Raw genomic sequence first — 19,162 nt, 5'->3', positions numbered from 1 at the left:
CGTTTGTGTTTGTTAGGGGCTTGTAGGAATGTAATATAGCTTAATCAGTCGTTTCCGGATGAGGTCTTAAGACACTAATGGTGTGGAGAAAGCGCGTAGAAGTGTCAAGAAAACAAAAGAGTATCTACGTATACATTTTCACCTACAACCTGAATCGTCATTGCGTGTCGTGAATGATGCCTTTTACGGGCACTTCTCACAACCAGGGACAAATTTTGACTATTCATAAAGAAGGCTACATCCAAAGAGAAAGTAGTAAAAGAACCCACGACCCCATGCTTCGGAATCGATTGTCTGTACCACTCGGCCACACAGCCGGTACAGCAACCATTACTCTTGCTTGCGTCTACTTCTATTACACGTAGACATTTTACATTTTTTCTCGCAATCCGTATTTATTCTGTACAAATTACTTCCCATCTCGTATATAGCTCGTTAAAACCTCCCCACCGTTATACATTGTGTATTAGATTTTCACCTCCCATTTGCTTAATTTCTGTGCCCGTTTACTGTAATGAAGACTTAATATACATATTTCGTCTTCCTAACTTGTGGGTCTCATACTCTAATACCTCATTAATTTTGAATCCCATACCCCTTTAAGATACGCTCTTTAATTAAAGTAATGATTGAAACCTAGCCCGACTAAGTATGTTCCAAAACTAACTTGAAAGTTTTCAACCATTTTCCCGTGATACAATCACAAACAGCAGTCAATATTGGTTGAATACATTGGGAAAAATAATAGAAAATGTTTCTTTCTTCTTAAAAAGGAATATTAAAAAATTGGGACATGCGTCCGCTTACTTCATTTCTCTATCCTGGGTAAAACATTTGAATGACCCTTCTACCGTTAAAATAACCTTTCCTTTACTTTTAATTAAGAATTTGACACCTCCAATTCAAGCAAATTCTTGCACTAAGCATTTCCTGAATAGATAATAGGATATCTTAATATTATAGAAAACGGTCCCTGACCCTTTTTAGAAGTGAAATTTTCGCGGACGCTGAAATACGTATTTAATTTTTATTTAGGAGTTATATATCAATTTTCACATCTCACTCTTAAAGAAATCCTTATAATGGGCACTTTCTCAATAAAGTAAAGGACTTGTAGATATTACAAGCTGAACCTGCGCTGTTTACGCAGCGCACTGTTCTAATATGAATGTGAATCTCCTTCGTATTTCTCATTATATCTGTAGGAGTCCATTTAGGACACAAATGAAAGACAGGAAGCCTCTCAAAGGAGGTGAATGCTATAGGTACACAAATAAATGTGGTATTTTAATATATAGAATGTTGGGGTGAGTTTGTGGCAAATTGTGATAAGTGATAGATGATACCAAAATGCAAATATTTTTTTCTTATAAATATTTGCATTATATTTAAATCCGAGTACGCCTCATTGTGAGTCCACAAGCCTTCGAAATTGCCAGCTTGCACTAAATTAAAGCAAAGCGTCTTAATGTTACTGGTTGCCTGTCACAAGGGTATCAAATTTAACATCTTAATGACAATATTAAACTAATAGGGTCAAAAACGACACCTAAAATGTGGAATAGAAAAATAAAGACAAGTTTTTTTGAAACTCAATATTGCCTGTTAGAACTGGCAAATCTACATAAACTTTGGAGTCGACTACCCAAAACGGCACGTTCCTAGAGCATGTGGTTTTCCAGATCACGTTATCGAAAGAATTGGCCACAAACATATAAACTTTTCTTGACCATAAACATATAAACCTAGCATTTTAATATATAGATAGAATCGACCTGATCCCAGGTTTTCCCCTTAGGAGCGGAATTTTCGAAAACACTGAAGTACTTTTTCACGTATTTCTATGAGTTTATATACCGAATATCACATCTTCAACTTAAACGAACCCTCACACTGGGCACTTTCTAAGAAAGCGAAACTGGAAATTTAGATCTTATAGAATCAACTTCTGGTTTCCCTCTTAGGACCGGAATTTTTGAAAACGCTAAAAACATGTGTTCCTTTTGTTTCATATAAGAGTTTATAAATCGAGTTTTTTATCATCAGGTTAAGCAAATCCCCACATTCGGCAGTTTGGAAATAAATAAAGGGAAATTTCAACATCATAGAAATTTGCCCTTCCTCTGTTAGAAGTAGAATTTTCCACCTTCTGCTTAAGTTTCAAGTAATACGATGAGGTGATATTTCTAATATCTAGACCTTTACCCGACTTCTCATCGAAGTATGCATTCATAGTAAGTTCTTAAAGATCCTGAATGCTTATGCTTATACTTAAAAAAATCGACGCGGAAACTACATCACACGTAAAGCTATTGATTACTCGAGTTAGCGTTTTAACTTTCCCTTTCAGTGCGGAGGCTGTACGAAACGGAAAGAGAAGCATACTGAGCAAGTACTGTAAGGAAGAAAATAATAAATAAAGTATTGTTTAATGTGAAACTCTATCTACTAATCGGGTTTGTATCCGCGACAAATATTCCTGCTAGGATTCAGACATGGATATATAAGCACAGGAAGTTCGCGCATTAGCCAGCGACTAGTTAAAATGTTCATGTGTCCCTATTGTTTGATGTAGAATCAAAACAACATGTACTCCCACAGAGACTCAAACTTATGATCTTCATGTCATACGTCTACCTTTCAACTAACTAGATCTCCATGTCATAGGTTTACCTTTCAACTAACTAGTTCTCCATGTCATAGGTTTACCTTTCAACTAACTAACCATTGAAGTTCCTTTCCAAGATATTGTGTCCTTATCAAATAGCCTCTTTCACTTCTGTCTGGAATTTTATTAGTATGCAAAACAATAAAAAAGAAAAATCGGAAGCAGTCTACGGGGATAAGTCAATAAGTAACTGCAATATTTTTCTATTTCTTTTTAAGTTGGTTCTGCGATATTGTATGGTAACCAGACTCTTAAGTGTCACCGTTTTCTTCGCCTGTGGTAGGTTGCAGCGTTTTAACATTAGTCCGTTTTGCGCTGTTGCGAAGTAAAGATGGCCACGTTTTATTCTGTGTGTACCTAAGAACAGCGTTCTGTCGTCCGTTTTTTGTGGTCTGAAGGTGTACCCGGAGCGGAAATTCATAGAAAACTTTCAGCACAATATGGGGACAATATGTTGTCACAGTGAAGTGTTTACCAGTGAATTGAGCAGTTCAAAAATAGTAGAACCAGCGTGAAGGATGAGGAAAGAGCAGGGCATCCAGCTACAGCAACAACTGATGACATTATTGAATGAGTCCGTGCCTTGAGTTTGAGTAACAGACTAGTGGCTGTTGATGAAGTGGCAACCAATATGCAGATTAGTCATGGTTCTGCATATGATATCATGCATAACACGTTCAACTTTCACAAAGTCTGTGTAAGATGGGCTCCGAAGAAACTCGATGAGGAGCGTAAGCAAAACCGTGTGAAAATCTGTCAGCACTTACTGGACCGTTATGCTAACGAAGTTGAAGCATTTCTCAGGCGAATCAACACTGGAGATGAAAAGTGGATTCATCAGTTTGAACCAGAGGGCAAATGCCAGAGCATGGAATGGAAGCATTCTGGATCTTCCATAAAGAAGATATTCAAGAATCAACCTTCGCAGGGAAAGTGATGCTTACAGTGTTTTGGGACTCAAAAGGGCTAATCCTGGAACATTACCTGGAAAAGGAGTCAACAATAAACAGTAAAAATAGTGATATGCTAATAAGGAAGTTGAAGCCTGCAATTTGTAATAAACGCAGAGGTCGATTGTCGGAAGGCGTTCTTGTGTTGCATGATAATGCATGTCTTCATACTGTCGCCCACACCGCTCAAATTCTTCAAACGCTGCGTTTTGATATGTTGGAGCATCCTTCACATAGTCCCCGCCTCGCCCCGTCGGATTACCATCTGTTTAGTCCACTTAAAGATTATCTCAGAGGCCGCTGATTCAGCTCCGATCAACTAGGAAGGAAGCGGTGCATTGATGGCTTGCTGTGATACCAAAGACCTTTTTTGCAGAGGATCGGAAAGCTTTCGCAAGCGGTGGACCAGATACATTGAAAAGCAACGTGACTATGTTGAAAAATGATATAAATAAAATTAAAAAAAAAAAAAACTACTCGTGGGGTAATAAATAATAAAAATTGATTGCAGTCGTATATCAAAGTTTTTGAGTCTTATTTTACTTGTACTCAATCTCTGAAGACTGTAACTCGTTCCGTTTAATACCAAGTTTTCGATGCTTGGGCTAAGCGATTTAGAAATAGACAATGGTTAATTTGTTGATGAGAGTTTTGCGTTTCTTGGAGAAGCGAGGCTTTGTGAAACGTGGTCCTACAGATTAACGTGGGATCCGAACCACATGAGCTCCCGACGGAACCGTGGCTCCCACGACAAAGGCGCGCATGCGAACCGCCTAGCCACGAGGAAGCTCACATTTCGTTACATAAACAAATGGAACAAATGAATACACTTATACATTAAAATGTCAAAGATCATGTGTCAAACATTATGAACAATTCTGTGATAAATTAACCAATGGTTTACCGAAAATAAACTGCAATGGAGTACAAGGCATTGGCAGTTAGTAAAAAAAATCTTCTTATGTGCTGAAACACTAGTTTCTTGAATAGATACGTGATATTTCACCTTGAAATATATATCTTGAATTCAATTATCGACAGAATCTGTAATTTATTAAGAACATTAAGCTTTGAGGAACTCACTTAAGTTTAACATCCTGCGGGTTTAATATTGTCTTTACAAACTGACTAAAGTAGCGATGAATTCATAGAGTTGCTCACTGAACCACCACCTCTTTCCCGATTTGTTTATAAATCAACCTAACTAATTACGTTATTACACAGTTCAAAATCTATATTTCCTTTGTATATATTTTAGAAAGAACAACTAACTCAATTGTTCAGTTAGCAATGTAGCAACTGATCAAATTTAATAATGCCTAAAAGTGCATACTTTGCTTATTTTTGATAGAATTCCTACATCAAACTTGTTAAAAGATTTGTTAATATTTTTATAGGTATTACAGAATCTTTGTTCTTATACATAGGCGTTGGTCCTGTTTGATAGGAATAAAAATTCATTATGAGGAAAATGGTCTGCAGAGTACCTTGTAGAAGGTTCCTGTTGTAATTGATTTGAGCTTAGCGTCCCGTTCAGCAACGAAGCTACATGAGGCGTGGACCTACAGTTTAGCGTGGCTGCTGAATCACATGAGCTTCCTTTGGTAATTCAAGTCCATTTTTAGGAAGAAGCATCAGACCCAATCAGTTGTTATTCGTTTGGGTTGGAACCAATACTTGGTATTGGGAAGCAGTGACGAAACTGGTTACAAATTTCGTGAATTCGGAAAGCGTCAGACCTGTGACCCGGTATGACTAAAGCCGACCCAGAAACAACGAAACATTGTCATATAGTACATGCAGAATTTTTATGAGGCTGTTAATCTAATTCTAGCTCTTCCCGCTAGTCTAATGGCTAGCGCATGCATCTTTGGTATACATAGTCTGGTGTGATCCTGGATGGGAAATCACTAAACTTTCACTAACGTTTACCTTCATAATCATCCCGCACCTTTACACTAAAGGGTATAACCGTGAAACATTAACCTATTTTTTCAATTACGGTTATTTCATTTTTTAAATGCAGTTCTAACAAACACGATTCTGCTGTCTCCCCTCCCCTCTCATTAAAATTGTAATTTTCCTTTCTTCGTGATGTCTGTGTCAAAATATTACACTGGAAGATAGCTGCAAGGTCTATAAAAGTATCAATGCGCGTTACATAAAATATAAGCTATATGTTTTTCTTATAAGAGATCGTCAAAATTTAATCAAGCAAGTCCGTAAAACTTGTTATGTAGAGTATGAGAGATATTGCTGAATCCAAACAGTGGTTTGTTAAATCTTTTTGACTAGTTTGTATTCAAAGCTACTCCGTTATATTTCATTAATGGAAGACGAATAAACATGAAATTATGTTTGACATTGTCAGAACATAATATCTTGATTAAGAAATGTCACATCGGAAATGAAACGCGTAAATATTTGAGCTCGATAAGTGGAAATCATTAATGCCATAAAATGCTGTAGAGCTGTACTTCTAGACCATCGAAATTGTCTGGGTCACCAGGTTTGACAGTGAGACCGGATATGAAAAGCAAGATGCAGACTCATGTGACGTGGAAAAGTCGTGACCAAAGTGACCCAAGCTGCAGCAGTAAGAAATAAGAATATACGATATCAATAGCAACGAAACTTTAGCAGAATGAGTAATCTAAATATGATATTGTGTGTATTCAGTTCAAACCAGGGATGCAAATAAACAACAACATTTTTCTAGCCCAAGAAAAATGTTACTAGCCCACATCCCACAGTAGAAATCATTTACTTACCTTCGGTATGATATTAAATACTCGCCCGCACCGATCAACCATTCGCCCGGGGTGAGTGGGCAAGTGGTTATTTGCATCCCTGGTTTAAACTAATGCCAGATTATTAGAAGAACAATTTTAAGTAATGAAAAGTTATTAAGGAAAATACTCAACTAAATGTGGGACAACTGTGATAACGGTATGGAAGAAAGGACGTGGGAGACCCTTGTTCTGTTCCCGGCGGGAGCTCATGTGGTTTGGATTCCACGTTAATCAGTAGGTCCACCTCTCATATAGCCTCGCTGCTGAACGGGACGTTAAACTCAAAATCAACTCTGGGAGCGCGGTGGCTTAGTGGTAGAGCGTTCACCTTCGGTGCTTGGGGTCCCTGGTTCGATCCTAACTCGCGCCGTGTGGACTTTGTGGTGGACAAACACCGTGTTCGTGGGTTTTGTCGGGGTTCTGCCGTTTCCTCCCACTCTTCATTCCACCATTTCACTCATTTCTCATAATCACCGTCTCCTTTAGCCTAACCGGCATAACCGTGTGACGTAAAACTTAAAGATTTCATTTCAAAATCAACTCAACTATGGGAGAAAGTTTAAAAAACTATACATGTAAAAGTCTGGTTCCAGTGTTTAGTAAGCTATTGACAAAATAATGGCTAGAGGGGAAAGAAAATTCCTGAAGAAATGAAACTGAACATGTTTCAGCATTCAAACTTAAAATGTTACTGGTGTGATAGATTACATTCGACATACGATAAATCTTACATACTAAATTTACAACTCGGCTGCTGATAACATTAAAATTGTTATGTATTATTCACCACATTAAATATAACAACTTATTTTTTATAACATAATAATTTACGCATACAGTACAGCACCAATACTACTAATATATGTCTATATATACAAATGAAAAAGAGTTGTCTATCATAACGAGAAATGAATCAACCGTTGAAAAGAACTTTTGATACCTCGAACTGGGTTGTTGTTAGGTCATTTTCATTAAAAGCGTATCCTAAGGGTGAAGAACGAATCCAAAATGTGTGTCAAAAATAGTTTCTCACGTTAGGAAGATGAAACTTTGTATATAAATTTCTTATTAAAAACGGGTAGGCTTAGTATAAAGTTCACATTCTGACCTGAGTATTGCATGATGTTTTGACTTTGTGATGTTTCATTATTCTACATTATTATTAGCGCTTAAAGGAAAAAGGTTTGTCCAAAGATGATATGTATACTAATCAATACATCTCATAATTAAACAAATATATATTGTTTAGTAGATTTTTGTTGTAAACCTACTTGTATGGTAACTAAATCATCTATTAAGATAAAACAGATATAGAAATAAATGTACCCTTATCAAACTTCTCATTACACCATTAGCAAAACGATGGTACAGAGTGCAATTGAGATATAGTCCAAAATTATAATTAACTTTTAATTTTTGTTTAACATTGTCCAGAAACGAGACCTGAACCAATTGATAAATCATATCGAACGAAATAAAATGAGATGTTTGGCAATAAATTCTGAATTAAAGCTTTTGAGAAAATGGAAGAAAGAAAAAAAATCATGGCCCTGAAAATCATATCTTTGTTTTCCATAACCGTTGATAGTTTTTATTATTTTTATACATTTTATTTAATTAGTACTGTATGCATATCGAACTATATTGTTAAGCAACAGATTGTATCTATTATTGTTTGCCTTCTAATAATAATAACAGTGACATATACGCTTTACAGTGACGTGCATATTGTAACGTAGTGGCAGAATATTTAATTTCTTACTGACTTGCGGTGCGCGAGATTGTTGAGTACTAATTTGAAATATGGCATTTATATTGCTTTGTTTTTACTAGTATATATTCGAAAGAAGCATAGTTATAATGTAATTAAGGAAATGTTTTATTTACTATACTATATTGCCAGATTTTATCTTTTATATATATATATATATATATAATATATTTCTATGTTCATAATCATACATGAAAGCATTTGTCAGTGAATCGAGGATTCATTACTATGACCTTGCTGAAAGAGCGTCTGTGTACAGTACGATTGGGTGTACTACACTATGAAGCTGCTACTACGGAACCTTGCTCTCTTGATTTTTGTAGTCTCTACCGGCTTTAGTTACTGTTTACCTAGTTTGTGACTTTTAAGGTGGATCACTAGGTATTCCCAGTGCTATGCTAAACGCTGCTTGAATAATATGGCGTTGCCAGATAATGTCTAGTGTTTACTGATGTCAGATAATAAAGGGAGTAATCATGGAATTCTGATTGAATACTTGCTAGAGAAATTAGTTTTCAACCATTACCGCAATTCTGGTTCTCGAACTGCAACGCTAGAATCCAGGAATTTTCTCATTGTGACTACTACAGTAAACGTACAAATTTGGCAACCCCAGACAGAAAATGCACGTGGTCTACAAGCGCCTGTGAAACATGCATAAACAGGCATATTTTTACAGGCGCCTGAAAATGGAACACTTTTAAACGCATGAGACGTATCAATTTTTTCCAAGATCATTGCATGTTCATTTCATGGAAACAGGTAATTTTCATGTTGATAGGGTTGCAACCTTGCAACGTGAAAAACACGTGTAAACAACTTGTAGAGAGTGGAAAGACATGTACGTCCATGTAATTGACATATACTTTACCATATATCATGAGGATTTGACGACAGCTGCTTTTCATTTTATAAAAATCTAAGTGATAAATTAAATACATTTGAAATACAGTCTAATTTTAGGGACATTTTACAATTTTTTAATATAATTTAGTCTGGAATTGTGTTTGGACCCCCCACCCCCGAAAAGCTTTGGACCCCTCCCGAAATAAATTCCTGTGTACGTCCCTGATGTACCCAATTCCCATCGAGTACTTACCAGTGACGAAAAGTGGGTCATGCGTGAACTGTACTTCAAGTAAAAATATAGAAATAAAATGTGTAAAATTCAAATCTGATTACTGGAATGTATACTGCATACTTTAAGGAGTAATACTGCAATTTGATTCATCTAGTCCAAGAGTCTGTGCACGTTTCTGTATACATGTGTCAACACCTTGCATATGTGCATGTCAAAGTGGAGACTTGATGTCTGGATATTGCATGTTCCCTACGCCTGTAATGTGATCAACCTTGTTCATGTCATTTACCTGTTTAAGCTATACTCACTACACGTATTGGTTTAATCCATTTAGTGATAGTCATGAGCATTGCATCTTCCCATTCATCTGTACATTGCCTGTGCACTGCATGTAGGTGAGTTCACACTTTGCATGTTAGGCAATGTGTCCAATTCTATTCCAATGTACTATACATGTGTCAGGACCTTGCATATGTGCATGACAAACTGGAGACTTGGTGCCTGAATATTACATGTTTCCTACACCTGTAACATTAATGATTCACTCCAATCAACCTTGTTAATTGCATGTACCTATTTAACCCATTTATTGGCAATCATGATCATTACATTTTCCGTTTACCAGCACATTGCCTGTACATTGCATATAGGTGGGTTCACACTTCGGATGTACACGGAAATAATACAGACAATATATTCAGTTGTAATCCCATGTATTATACATGTGTCAGGACCTTGCATAGCGAATGTCGAATTGGTGTACCTGAATATTGCATGTCTCCTATGCCTATAACGTGAGCCACACGTATCTATTCATAACGTGAGCCACCTTGTTCACCACACGTATCTGTTTAATCCATTTATTAGCAATTATGATCATTGCATGTTCCCGTTCACATGTACATTGCCTGTACACTGCACGTAGGAGAGTTACACACTTCGCATGTACACGAAAATGATAAATGTAAAATAACATATTCTACATCATGCGTTTTCCATGCTATACGCTAATACGTGGTATTTATATGTAATGCGAATGTCACACATGTATATTATATATTGATAAACAGGCACCTTCCTTGTACTTTTCATTCTTACTGTATTGCGAATGTTATCAACAATCCATTCAAGGTACTTTACATGCATATATTCCCTCCATTTACTTGCATGTGAGTGACTACCTGTACATTGCATGTTCTCATTTTAATGTACAGGCTCCATAAAACGCGTGTTTCCGTGCAAAATTTCCAACAGAAGTTTAATACTTTTTCGATATGCATATCACCTGAAGACAGTGTGCCTGTAATATTTTCGTTTCATGTGTTTTCGCCGAAATAGGCGCCTGCATAATGCCTGTCAAAATCTGACAGGCTTTTACAGGCAGTTCCATGTACAAAACATTGCATGTTTTCTCAAAAATGTTCATAATAGATAACGCATTATGGCGTTCTGCGCAAGTTTCGTCTCAAAATCTATTTCCTTAAATGTAAATTAATATTTAAATAAAATATGAAACATAACACGAAAAACGGTCAAACAATATATCTATTTCGTGAGAAGATCGTTACTTTAAAATACTTTACACGTGCAAATAAACATTTCATAAAACGGAGCACTTCTAGTAAGATCTAACAGTAAGTGCCATCTTGTGTGCTCATTGTAAAACGAATCAAATATTTTCTTTTTTTGTTACATTTTTCAATATCAGGCGACACAACCAAATGTATCAGTGTCTTGTGTTGTAACTGAAACATTACTCTATCTTATAGTACAATATTTATAATATGTGACATTTCATTGCGCAGTAGTTAAGGCAATTAGCTAAAATATGTACTGACTTCCGGGTGGTGATCCACCTTAAGTAATTTTTGCCATTGATTGTTCTCTACATGAAAATTGTATATGTGACATGCAATTCTACATACCATTAAAGTAGAGATTGTCTCTGCTTTTCGTGTTGAGAAATATCTTGTTTGTGGAAGTCGTTAGTTGTTCCCGAAATGAATCTTCACTGTGAAAGCACGTCGACCATATATCAGTAATTAACAAAATTATAACATTGAAATCGGTAAGCTTTCGTGACGAGTATTCAGTGAACGGAAACTTTTGTTTGGCCAACTTCGACAGAAATATTACAAAAGAAATCTCTGGTGAAACTGCCCAGTAAGCGATAAATGCACTAGTGAGATAGATTCTTCTCTAATATGCAGAACTTAAATTTGAATTTGATTCATAATAGTAATTCGTTCCTAATAGATCTACAGTATCCCAAATAGATTCGTAAATGGTGTCATTGCATTTCATAATATAAACTGTTCTATGAATGCTACTGCCCTATGTAGCTTGATGTAAAGTTCATTTATAGTAAGCATTTATTCGTCATTCGAGTGCAATTAGTCGCCTCATTTCGCCATCTTAATTTTTTTTTTTTTTTTTCAGGCACTAATGATAAAGCAGGTGGCCCTCATTACGTTTTACGTTGGAGTTCTGCACAGTCCATAAAGGAAACATTCAAATCTCCCAAGGACGTTTTATATTCTTACATGGAGAAGGACTAAGTAAAGAAATTTCTGTTATAATTTTAATAGTGTTGTCTATCAATAGGAATGTATGGTGGAATTATCGAAGTTATAAAATGAACCTATACCAGATCAGTTATTATCTTGATTATGGTATATGAGCGTCTACAACTTTATTTCATGTTATGTCATAATGTGTGTTGAAAATCCTTGAAAAATCTCCTTTGTTCATTATATGTAATTAGAAGTGGAGTTCACTGACGATTTACGAGTGTTGTTTTTTTCATTTGTATGATCTTTTCTGGAATTAAGGACTTTTCTTGTGAGATTTATATTGTTTGTATGTACATGCAAGTAAGAGATTAATAAATGTACAAAATGTATGAAGAGAAACAACTGATTGTAAGTAGTATCGGTAGCGCAGAAAAACTCGTAAAAGATACGTTATATATTATCATTGAAATATTTGTACACTGCTTGTAAAGTTTCGGTGAACGAAAAAATTTAAAGTTATATTATAGAACAGGTTGTTTTTGTGTATTATATATATTTATAGAAGAAACAACTGCAATGATAAAAATACTTTCTATTTATTTTGATCTTATTTTTGAAATTGAATATAGAACTAAATTTAGGTGGCACTCTCAAATTTTCTGTACAATTATTGTTTGATTATTATTTTGCGAAGTGATATATACCTGTGGAGAATGATAACTTCAGCAGGAAGATAAACTTCAAAGCAATAGTTTCGTACTTTTTTCTAACATTCTTAAAAGACATATAGTATTTGCATAGTATATATGTCTAGCCAGTGTGCATGATTGTTGAAGAAAAAACCTTGATATCTACACGTAAGTAAACAAATTGAAAATAACAAAAGTTTGGATACCATATTATTATTGTCTTACGGTGTAATTCTCTGTGATATGTACTTTATACATTTCAATCACCGTTTATGTTTCCAACCTTCTTCACAAGTCCTAGCTTAAGGTTAACTCGGGTAAAAGTAAGAATTAAAATACATAAACAATAGCGGGAAGTAGAGGATCACGTAGTGGATCTTATTTTGTCAGGAACTCTTCTTGTTCCTGTTCTAATAGCTGAAATGCTGATTAGTTTCTTTCAGCACCCAAAATACGTGCAGAAACACTTACTGGCAAGTAAGAATCCGCTTCATGACCTTCCAGTTTCTAATTTTCTTTTTCTTTTTTTAAAAAAATATCGTTCCATTTGGTTTTGCGAGATCATGAACATTATACATGAAGTAACGAGAAACGACAGGAAGCTTTCGAAATGGGTGTGGAGAAGAATGGTAAAAATTAGCTAGATTGATTGGAAAACTAATGAGGGAGTCGGAAATAATGGGAGAGAAAAGAGCAGTTTTAGATATTATTGAAAAGAGGAAGAGAAACTGATTGGGACATTGGCTAAGAATCAATTGTAAGATGAGAGACGTGCTAAAGAGTATGTTGGCAAGTAAGAGGGAGGGGACGAAGAAGGTTACAATTGATGGGTAATAACAAAACAGAAAAATGGTACGTGAAGACAAGAATTTAGCTGAAAATCGGGATCATGTTAACTTCTCGGTTGCAACAAGTGGCGTGCTAATAATGGCAGAATACCTATGATGATTAAAAGTAGGTGAGATATAGCAAATGTATAGGTGAATATCAGAGGGTTTCAAAGTAAGATTCTTTATTTTGAGCAATTATTACATTTTAAATTGAGACCAATCATTCAGTGAATAGTCATTGAAACATATCTGTTAGAAAAATTACATTTGCAATCTGACATTGAATCGTATATGTCACACGTTTTTCAGACACAAACAGACAATAATTAAACACGAAGAAACTTCTCCATACTAAGATGTTTCTTCCTTTTCACTCTGGATATATTTGATTCTTCGCGAAAGTAATACTTTTAATTTACTGCTTATTTTATTATTATTATTGATGTAAATAATAGTGATTTATTCGAATTATTTTGTTGATAGAAAAGTTAATGAAATTTAATTATTACAGTTAACGTATATATAGCATATCATTATGTAGTAATATGTGTATGTCAATTCTTCAGTGTATCACTGAAGATTTTAATCATATTTGACCAGTCTTGTAGGTATTTTGTAACGTACGAAGTGCTATGAAAAAGAACTGAGACTTGAGAGAGTTATTAGCATACAGCGTGGAAGGTTGTGAACTTCATGGTGTGGTAAATAAAACGAATATGTTGACAATAAAGTTGAAATAATTATTATATATTTTATTTATGCGATATATCAGGATCGAGTCCTTTGGTGTATGTGCTAGTCCAATGCTAAAATTGTACTGTTAAAAAATATTTACAAATATAAAGTATGATAATGTTTAAAACATGCTTGTGTGTATATATATATTTGTGTGTGTATGTGTGTGTGAGTGTGTGTGTGTGTGTGTGTGTAATGTGCCCTAAAAAACATTTCATACATGTTCCGAAGCAGTATGTATAAATATGGATCAGATTTGGAGTTTTAAAACAATAGATATTTCAGTGTCCCGTGGTACGAACTTAATAAAAATGAAATATTATATGTTTAGTTGTTTTGTCGGAATAAAAATATATGAGTACCTTACTAGTGTGTATATTTCGAAACATCGACTTTTAATATTGAATGTGGAAAAATACATGAAATAGAATAGAAAATGTATATCAAAAGTGGAACCGAGTTGTGAGGAAGAAAGATGTAGTTGGTCAGGATATTCCTGTTCGTGGAACACTATCTTCCTACCAGTTAATCACTGATTGAATGGTTGGAATGAATTGGTGGGGCTCACTATCATTACTCTCAACAAGTCTACTGCAATTTCTAGAGCTGTTGCTAACATTCTTCCAAAGAAAGGTAATGCTATATGTAGTGGCGTAACGTTATTATCTACAAAGTTTGCAAAGTAGACGGGCCTGTTGTAGCTTGGGGGCTCGCAGACTTTCTCCGTTCTCAATGAGGAAGGTCAGATTATGTATTACGGCAATTTTGTAGGATAGTGCTAAGTGTTTATTATGGCAAGAGGAGAGGAATTATTAAAATATCAAATAATTCTGTATTTTTAATTTTGTGCTGAGAATGGTGCAGTGGTTAAGAGTGCTAACTGTTTCAGAAACTTCAACCTCATTATGGTCGGTGCCAACCTTGTACTGAGAAAGGAAGAAGGGACCTCTCTGGCAACTCACCAACCAGATGCGTTGTGCTGGTCGGAAATACAGACAGAGGGAGAGTTCGAAACTTGGGAAGTGCGTGAAAACACGTTACTTACGTTATGTCTGATGAAGGCTGCTGTGATGCTGTCTCATTTATGTACAGTATTAATTAGCCGGATAACAATCTGCTGGGGAAAGAAGGCTTGAGCCGGATCTCCAAATGGAAACAAGTCCGTGCCATTGGTTCTGGAAGACTACGTGCAACCTCTCCACGGCCTCATTGAAGTAGGTAACACTTACGTAAACTACCATCCCTGTCGGCGAAAATGAGGCTCCAGCTATTCTCTGAAATGGGCAACTAGGTCGTGCTCTTGGATCCAGGAGATAAAACTATGTGGTATCCCAATACGTATGAAAGAGGGATATTTGTGTGCCCACTGGGGCAGATCCACGCCCTACCTGGAGGATGATGTAGTACTGCGTGCTCTTGGATCTAGAATGGAGTATTAGTGTTCTAACACATTCTCGTATTTCAAGAGTAAGAGAGCTATTGTTTTTAAATTCTCCAGTGCCTCCTGCCGTTGCCGGTTTTTGCGTTTTACTGACAGTCGCTTCTGCCCATAACTTTTTAAAAATTTATCTCGTTAATTATTTCTCATCTTACTTTTCTTTTATTTCCTCGGCAGCAGAGGTGGGATCTTTTTTTATTAGTCTGGTTTCTAATTATTTATACCAGACCGTATTATTATATTACGACATAGAACAACTATATACACACACAAATACACATAGACATATGAATACATATAATCTGGAGATCTTGATTCAGTACATATACTTTTTCTGACATAATTTTAGTATTAATTTATTACTTTTTTTTTTAACATTTAAGATTCATATTTTTCTAATACATGAGTTATGAACTAGTTCATTTAATAGCGGCTTTACTTTCTTGGAATAGTCGATCTCACGGTTCTCTCCGATTTGTGCTCCCTGTCACAGTGCCTGCTCTCCTAGAGATCTGTGATCCCCCTTCTTGGACTTGCAACATTTCACTCTACTATACTGCACATTTCACTATACACTTTCTTTATTACACACACTAATCTGAAACAGTAAGTAATTTTTTTTCTTCCCTCTTAGGATTATTCATTCTGAACCTCTTTTTGTGTCCTTATGCTCTTCTTGCTCTTGCATTTTTATATTGTTCCTTGTAATAGTTTGAAATTTTCTCGTATACTTACATTTTTGGTATAAGTCTTCTATCCTTAATATTTCATTATTATTTCTTCCTGCTATTAGAGGAATTATGTTTGCTCTTATATTTTGAGTTCTTGTACATTCAAGCACTGTATGTTCTGGTGCTCCCAGTTGGTTGCAAAATCTACAGTGCATCTCCAATTAGGTGTAATCTTTGTAATGTGTATTACACAGTCGTGTTCTGTAATGTAATATATCATGCCTTTCTTGGTTTGTATATGTTTCAAATGTAGTCTCTCCTCTTTGTTTGGGAAGAAACCATTCGTTCTTCTTCCTGTAATAGATTCATCCCATTCGGTCTGTCATTTTCTCAGTACTTCTTGTATAATCTCTTGTCGTGTTTCAAATGATCTTCCTAGTTGTTTTTCTACTTTTCGCTGTATTTATTTTTCTTTTGCCAGTATTTTGTTTCTGTTTGTAATATTGTTAGATGCACTGGAGCAATTCCTTTGGCTACCAATAAAGAATATTTTTCCGTTTTAGAATATACATCAGTTAGCCTTATTAATATTTGTCTTCGAGCACTATCTATTTTGGATACATTTTGGGAGTGATTTTAGTCGATGAGCCGAAATATTTGACCCGTACGAAATGACAGCTTCTAAAATGAAACTGTAGTTGAACTCCACCTTCAACTTCTGGGATGGATTCAAGTTCTTGAAGTCATGGTTACACAGCTATATCACAGAATGCTGGATCACATACTGATTCTTTTTGACATCCTTTTGTTGTTATTTTCTGTACTTCTTCTCGTTAACTTGATATTGTTAGTTTCCTGTGTTTGCAAAAATCTATTAATGTATAATATAGATCATGTAAGTTTGTTGATTCATCCCATTGAATAATGCTGGGTACCACAAGTTATCAAACTCGCCATTCAAATCTACAAATATTCCAATTACATATTTCTTTTCGGACATTCGTGCTAGATCCACTGGTGTTAACTGCATCTTCAGTTGATTTTCCTTTTCTGTATCCAAATAGATTTTCATCCATTCTTGTTTTCCCCTAAATTCATTTATTCTTGTTACTAATAGTTTTTCGAAATTTTTTCCTATTGTATTTATTCTTTTTCTACGCCTATTTTCCCGGTTAATCAGCAGATCGCTTTCCTCCACTTGTTCTGTCTTGTGTCATATCAGCTATGACACCACACTGGATCTTATCGTTTTTAACATAAACTCCCCACTTCTTCTTCGGCCGCCACAAACTCGTTTTCCAGTCAGTTCTACAGCATCACTTGGTGAGCTATGTACAAAAGTTGTTACATAAATTATAAGCCTAACAAAGAAATACTAGAACTAGTCTTTTAGGCGGTAATACTTTTAATACTATAATACGATATACTTTTAATATAATATGGCTGTAATATAAAATAATTTTAGGCAGTATTTATTGAACCTTCCTATACTGTCATACCAAATTTGGCATTAATATCGACTTTATTCTGGTGTTAAAGGTCCAGGAAAACAGAAAAGCGAGCAAAGTATGACCAAACGGAGAAATCGAAGGCAAGAGCTGTTATTGAATATCTCCACAAGAAAGGTTTAAAGCCGCAGGAGATTCACGCTTACATATTTGCTACTTTAGATGATAATGCCCCTTCATATGCCACACTGAAGAAATGGACAGCCGAATTTAAGAGGAGGAGAACCTCCATTGAAGATGACTCGATCAGAAAGGCCCGTGGAAGCACTAACTCAGAACATTGACAAAAAGGAATGAAATCATCATGAATGATTGGTGAATGACCATCACTTGCAATCTTGACCAAATTATCACCCAGCACCTGGGAACCACCAAGATTTCCCCGAGATTGGTGCCAAAATTTTTGACTTCTGATCAAAAGCTCACCAGACGCAACATTTCAAGGGACAATCTTCATCTCTTCCGGACAAATCCAAATGCCTTTCGCACTCGATTCATAACAGATGAAACCTGGATCCACCATTACCAACCAGAGTCCACGCAGTGGAAACAACTCCCATCCTTGCCTCCGAAGGCCAAGTCATTGCCCTTAGCTGGAAAGTGATGGCTACAGTTTTCGGTGATTTGGAAGGGATACTGATGGTGGACTATCTTCCAAAGGGGTGAACAGCGGCTGGGGAGTGCGGTAGCTGAGTAATAATATTCGGCAGAAACATGGTGGAAAATTGGCAGCAGGTGTGGTTCTCTGTTAAGACAATGCCCCTAGTCACTAGTCAGTCATCGCAATGCAAGGAATTCACAATTGTGGCTACGGATTGTCCCTCACCTACCTTATTCGCCTGATTTCGCGCCTTCTAACTTTCATCTCTTTCCAAAGCTCAAAAATAAGTTGGAAGGTACTCATTTTGACACTGATGATAACGTCATACACGTCGTAGATGAAATTTTACACGCCTTCGACAAATCACTTTTTACCAGCGGCATTAACGCACTTGAACATCGATAGGCAAAATGTATTGACTTGTCAGGGGGCTATGTTGCAAAGTAACACCATCGATAAACTCTCTAGAACTTTTGGTACAACCCTCGTATTCCAAAGGTCTTCTTACATGCTTAAACTATCTCAGTCTGCTTTCTTCCAGTTTTTCTACTATTGGTCTCACCTTTACTGTTCCCCGAATCTTCTTAATTTTCTCCTCCCGCGTCACTCCACACATCCATCGTAGCATCTTCATCTCCGCAACATGCAACTTCTGTTCCTCTGTCTTCTTCGTCGTTTAACATACCACTCCGTATAATATGGCAGGTTTCACCAGTATTTCGTAAACTTTTTCCTTTAAAGCGTATTGGCAACCTACGATCACACAATATACTTGCCGTTTCTCTCCATTTTGTTCAACCACCAAATTTCGCTGTTTACATGTTCTATTCTGCATTTTTCTGCAGTATTGATCCCAAGTCCTTAAATTTCCTCGTCATTACCATCTCTTCTTCGTCCAGGCGTATTCTTGTATTC

At 35.9% G+C, this 19,162-nt stretch overlaps 1 protein-coding gene across 1 annotated transcript in view; it reads left to right on the top strand.

Annotated features, from left to right (window-relative positions):
• P5CDh1 (delta-1-Pyrroline-5-carboxylate dehydrogenase 1) overlaps positions 1-14,395 on the top strand; it is a 183,244-nt gene extending 168,849 nt beyond the window's left edge. The window contains exon 12 of the mRNA XM_081740093.1: positions 11,702-14,395. Within this exon, the coding sequence (XP_081596219.1) occupies positions 11,702-11,820 (119 nt within the window). The 3' untranslated portion in view covers positions 11,821-14,395. The remainder of the gene's footprint in view (positions 1-11,701) is intronic.
• Positions 14,396-19,162: the final 4,767 nt, after the last annotated feature.

This window comes from Thermobia domestica, chromosome 15 (genome assembly GCF_964235325.1).
Source record: "Thermobia domestica chromosome 15, izTheDome1.hap1.1, whole genome shotgun sequence".
Taxonomy (NCBI): Eukaryota; Metazoa; Arthropoda; class Insecta; order Zygentoma; family Lepismatidae; genus Thermobia; species Thermobia domestica.
Note: the sequence above shows the minus strand (reverse complement) of the source record. Positions and strands in the feature narration are given on the sequence as shown.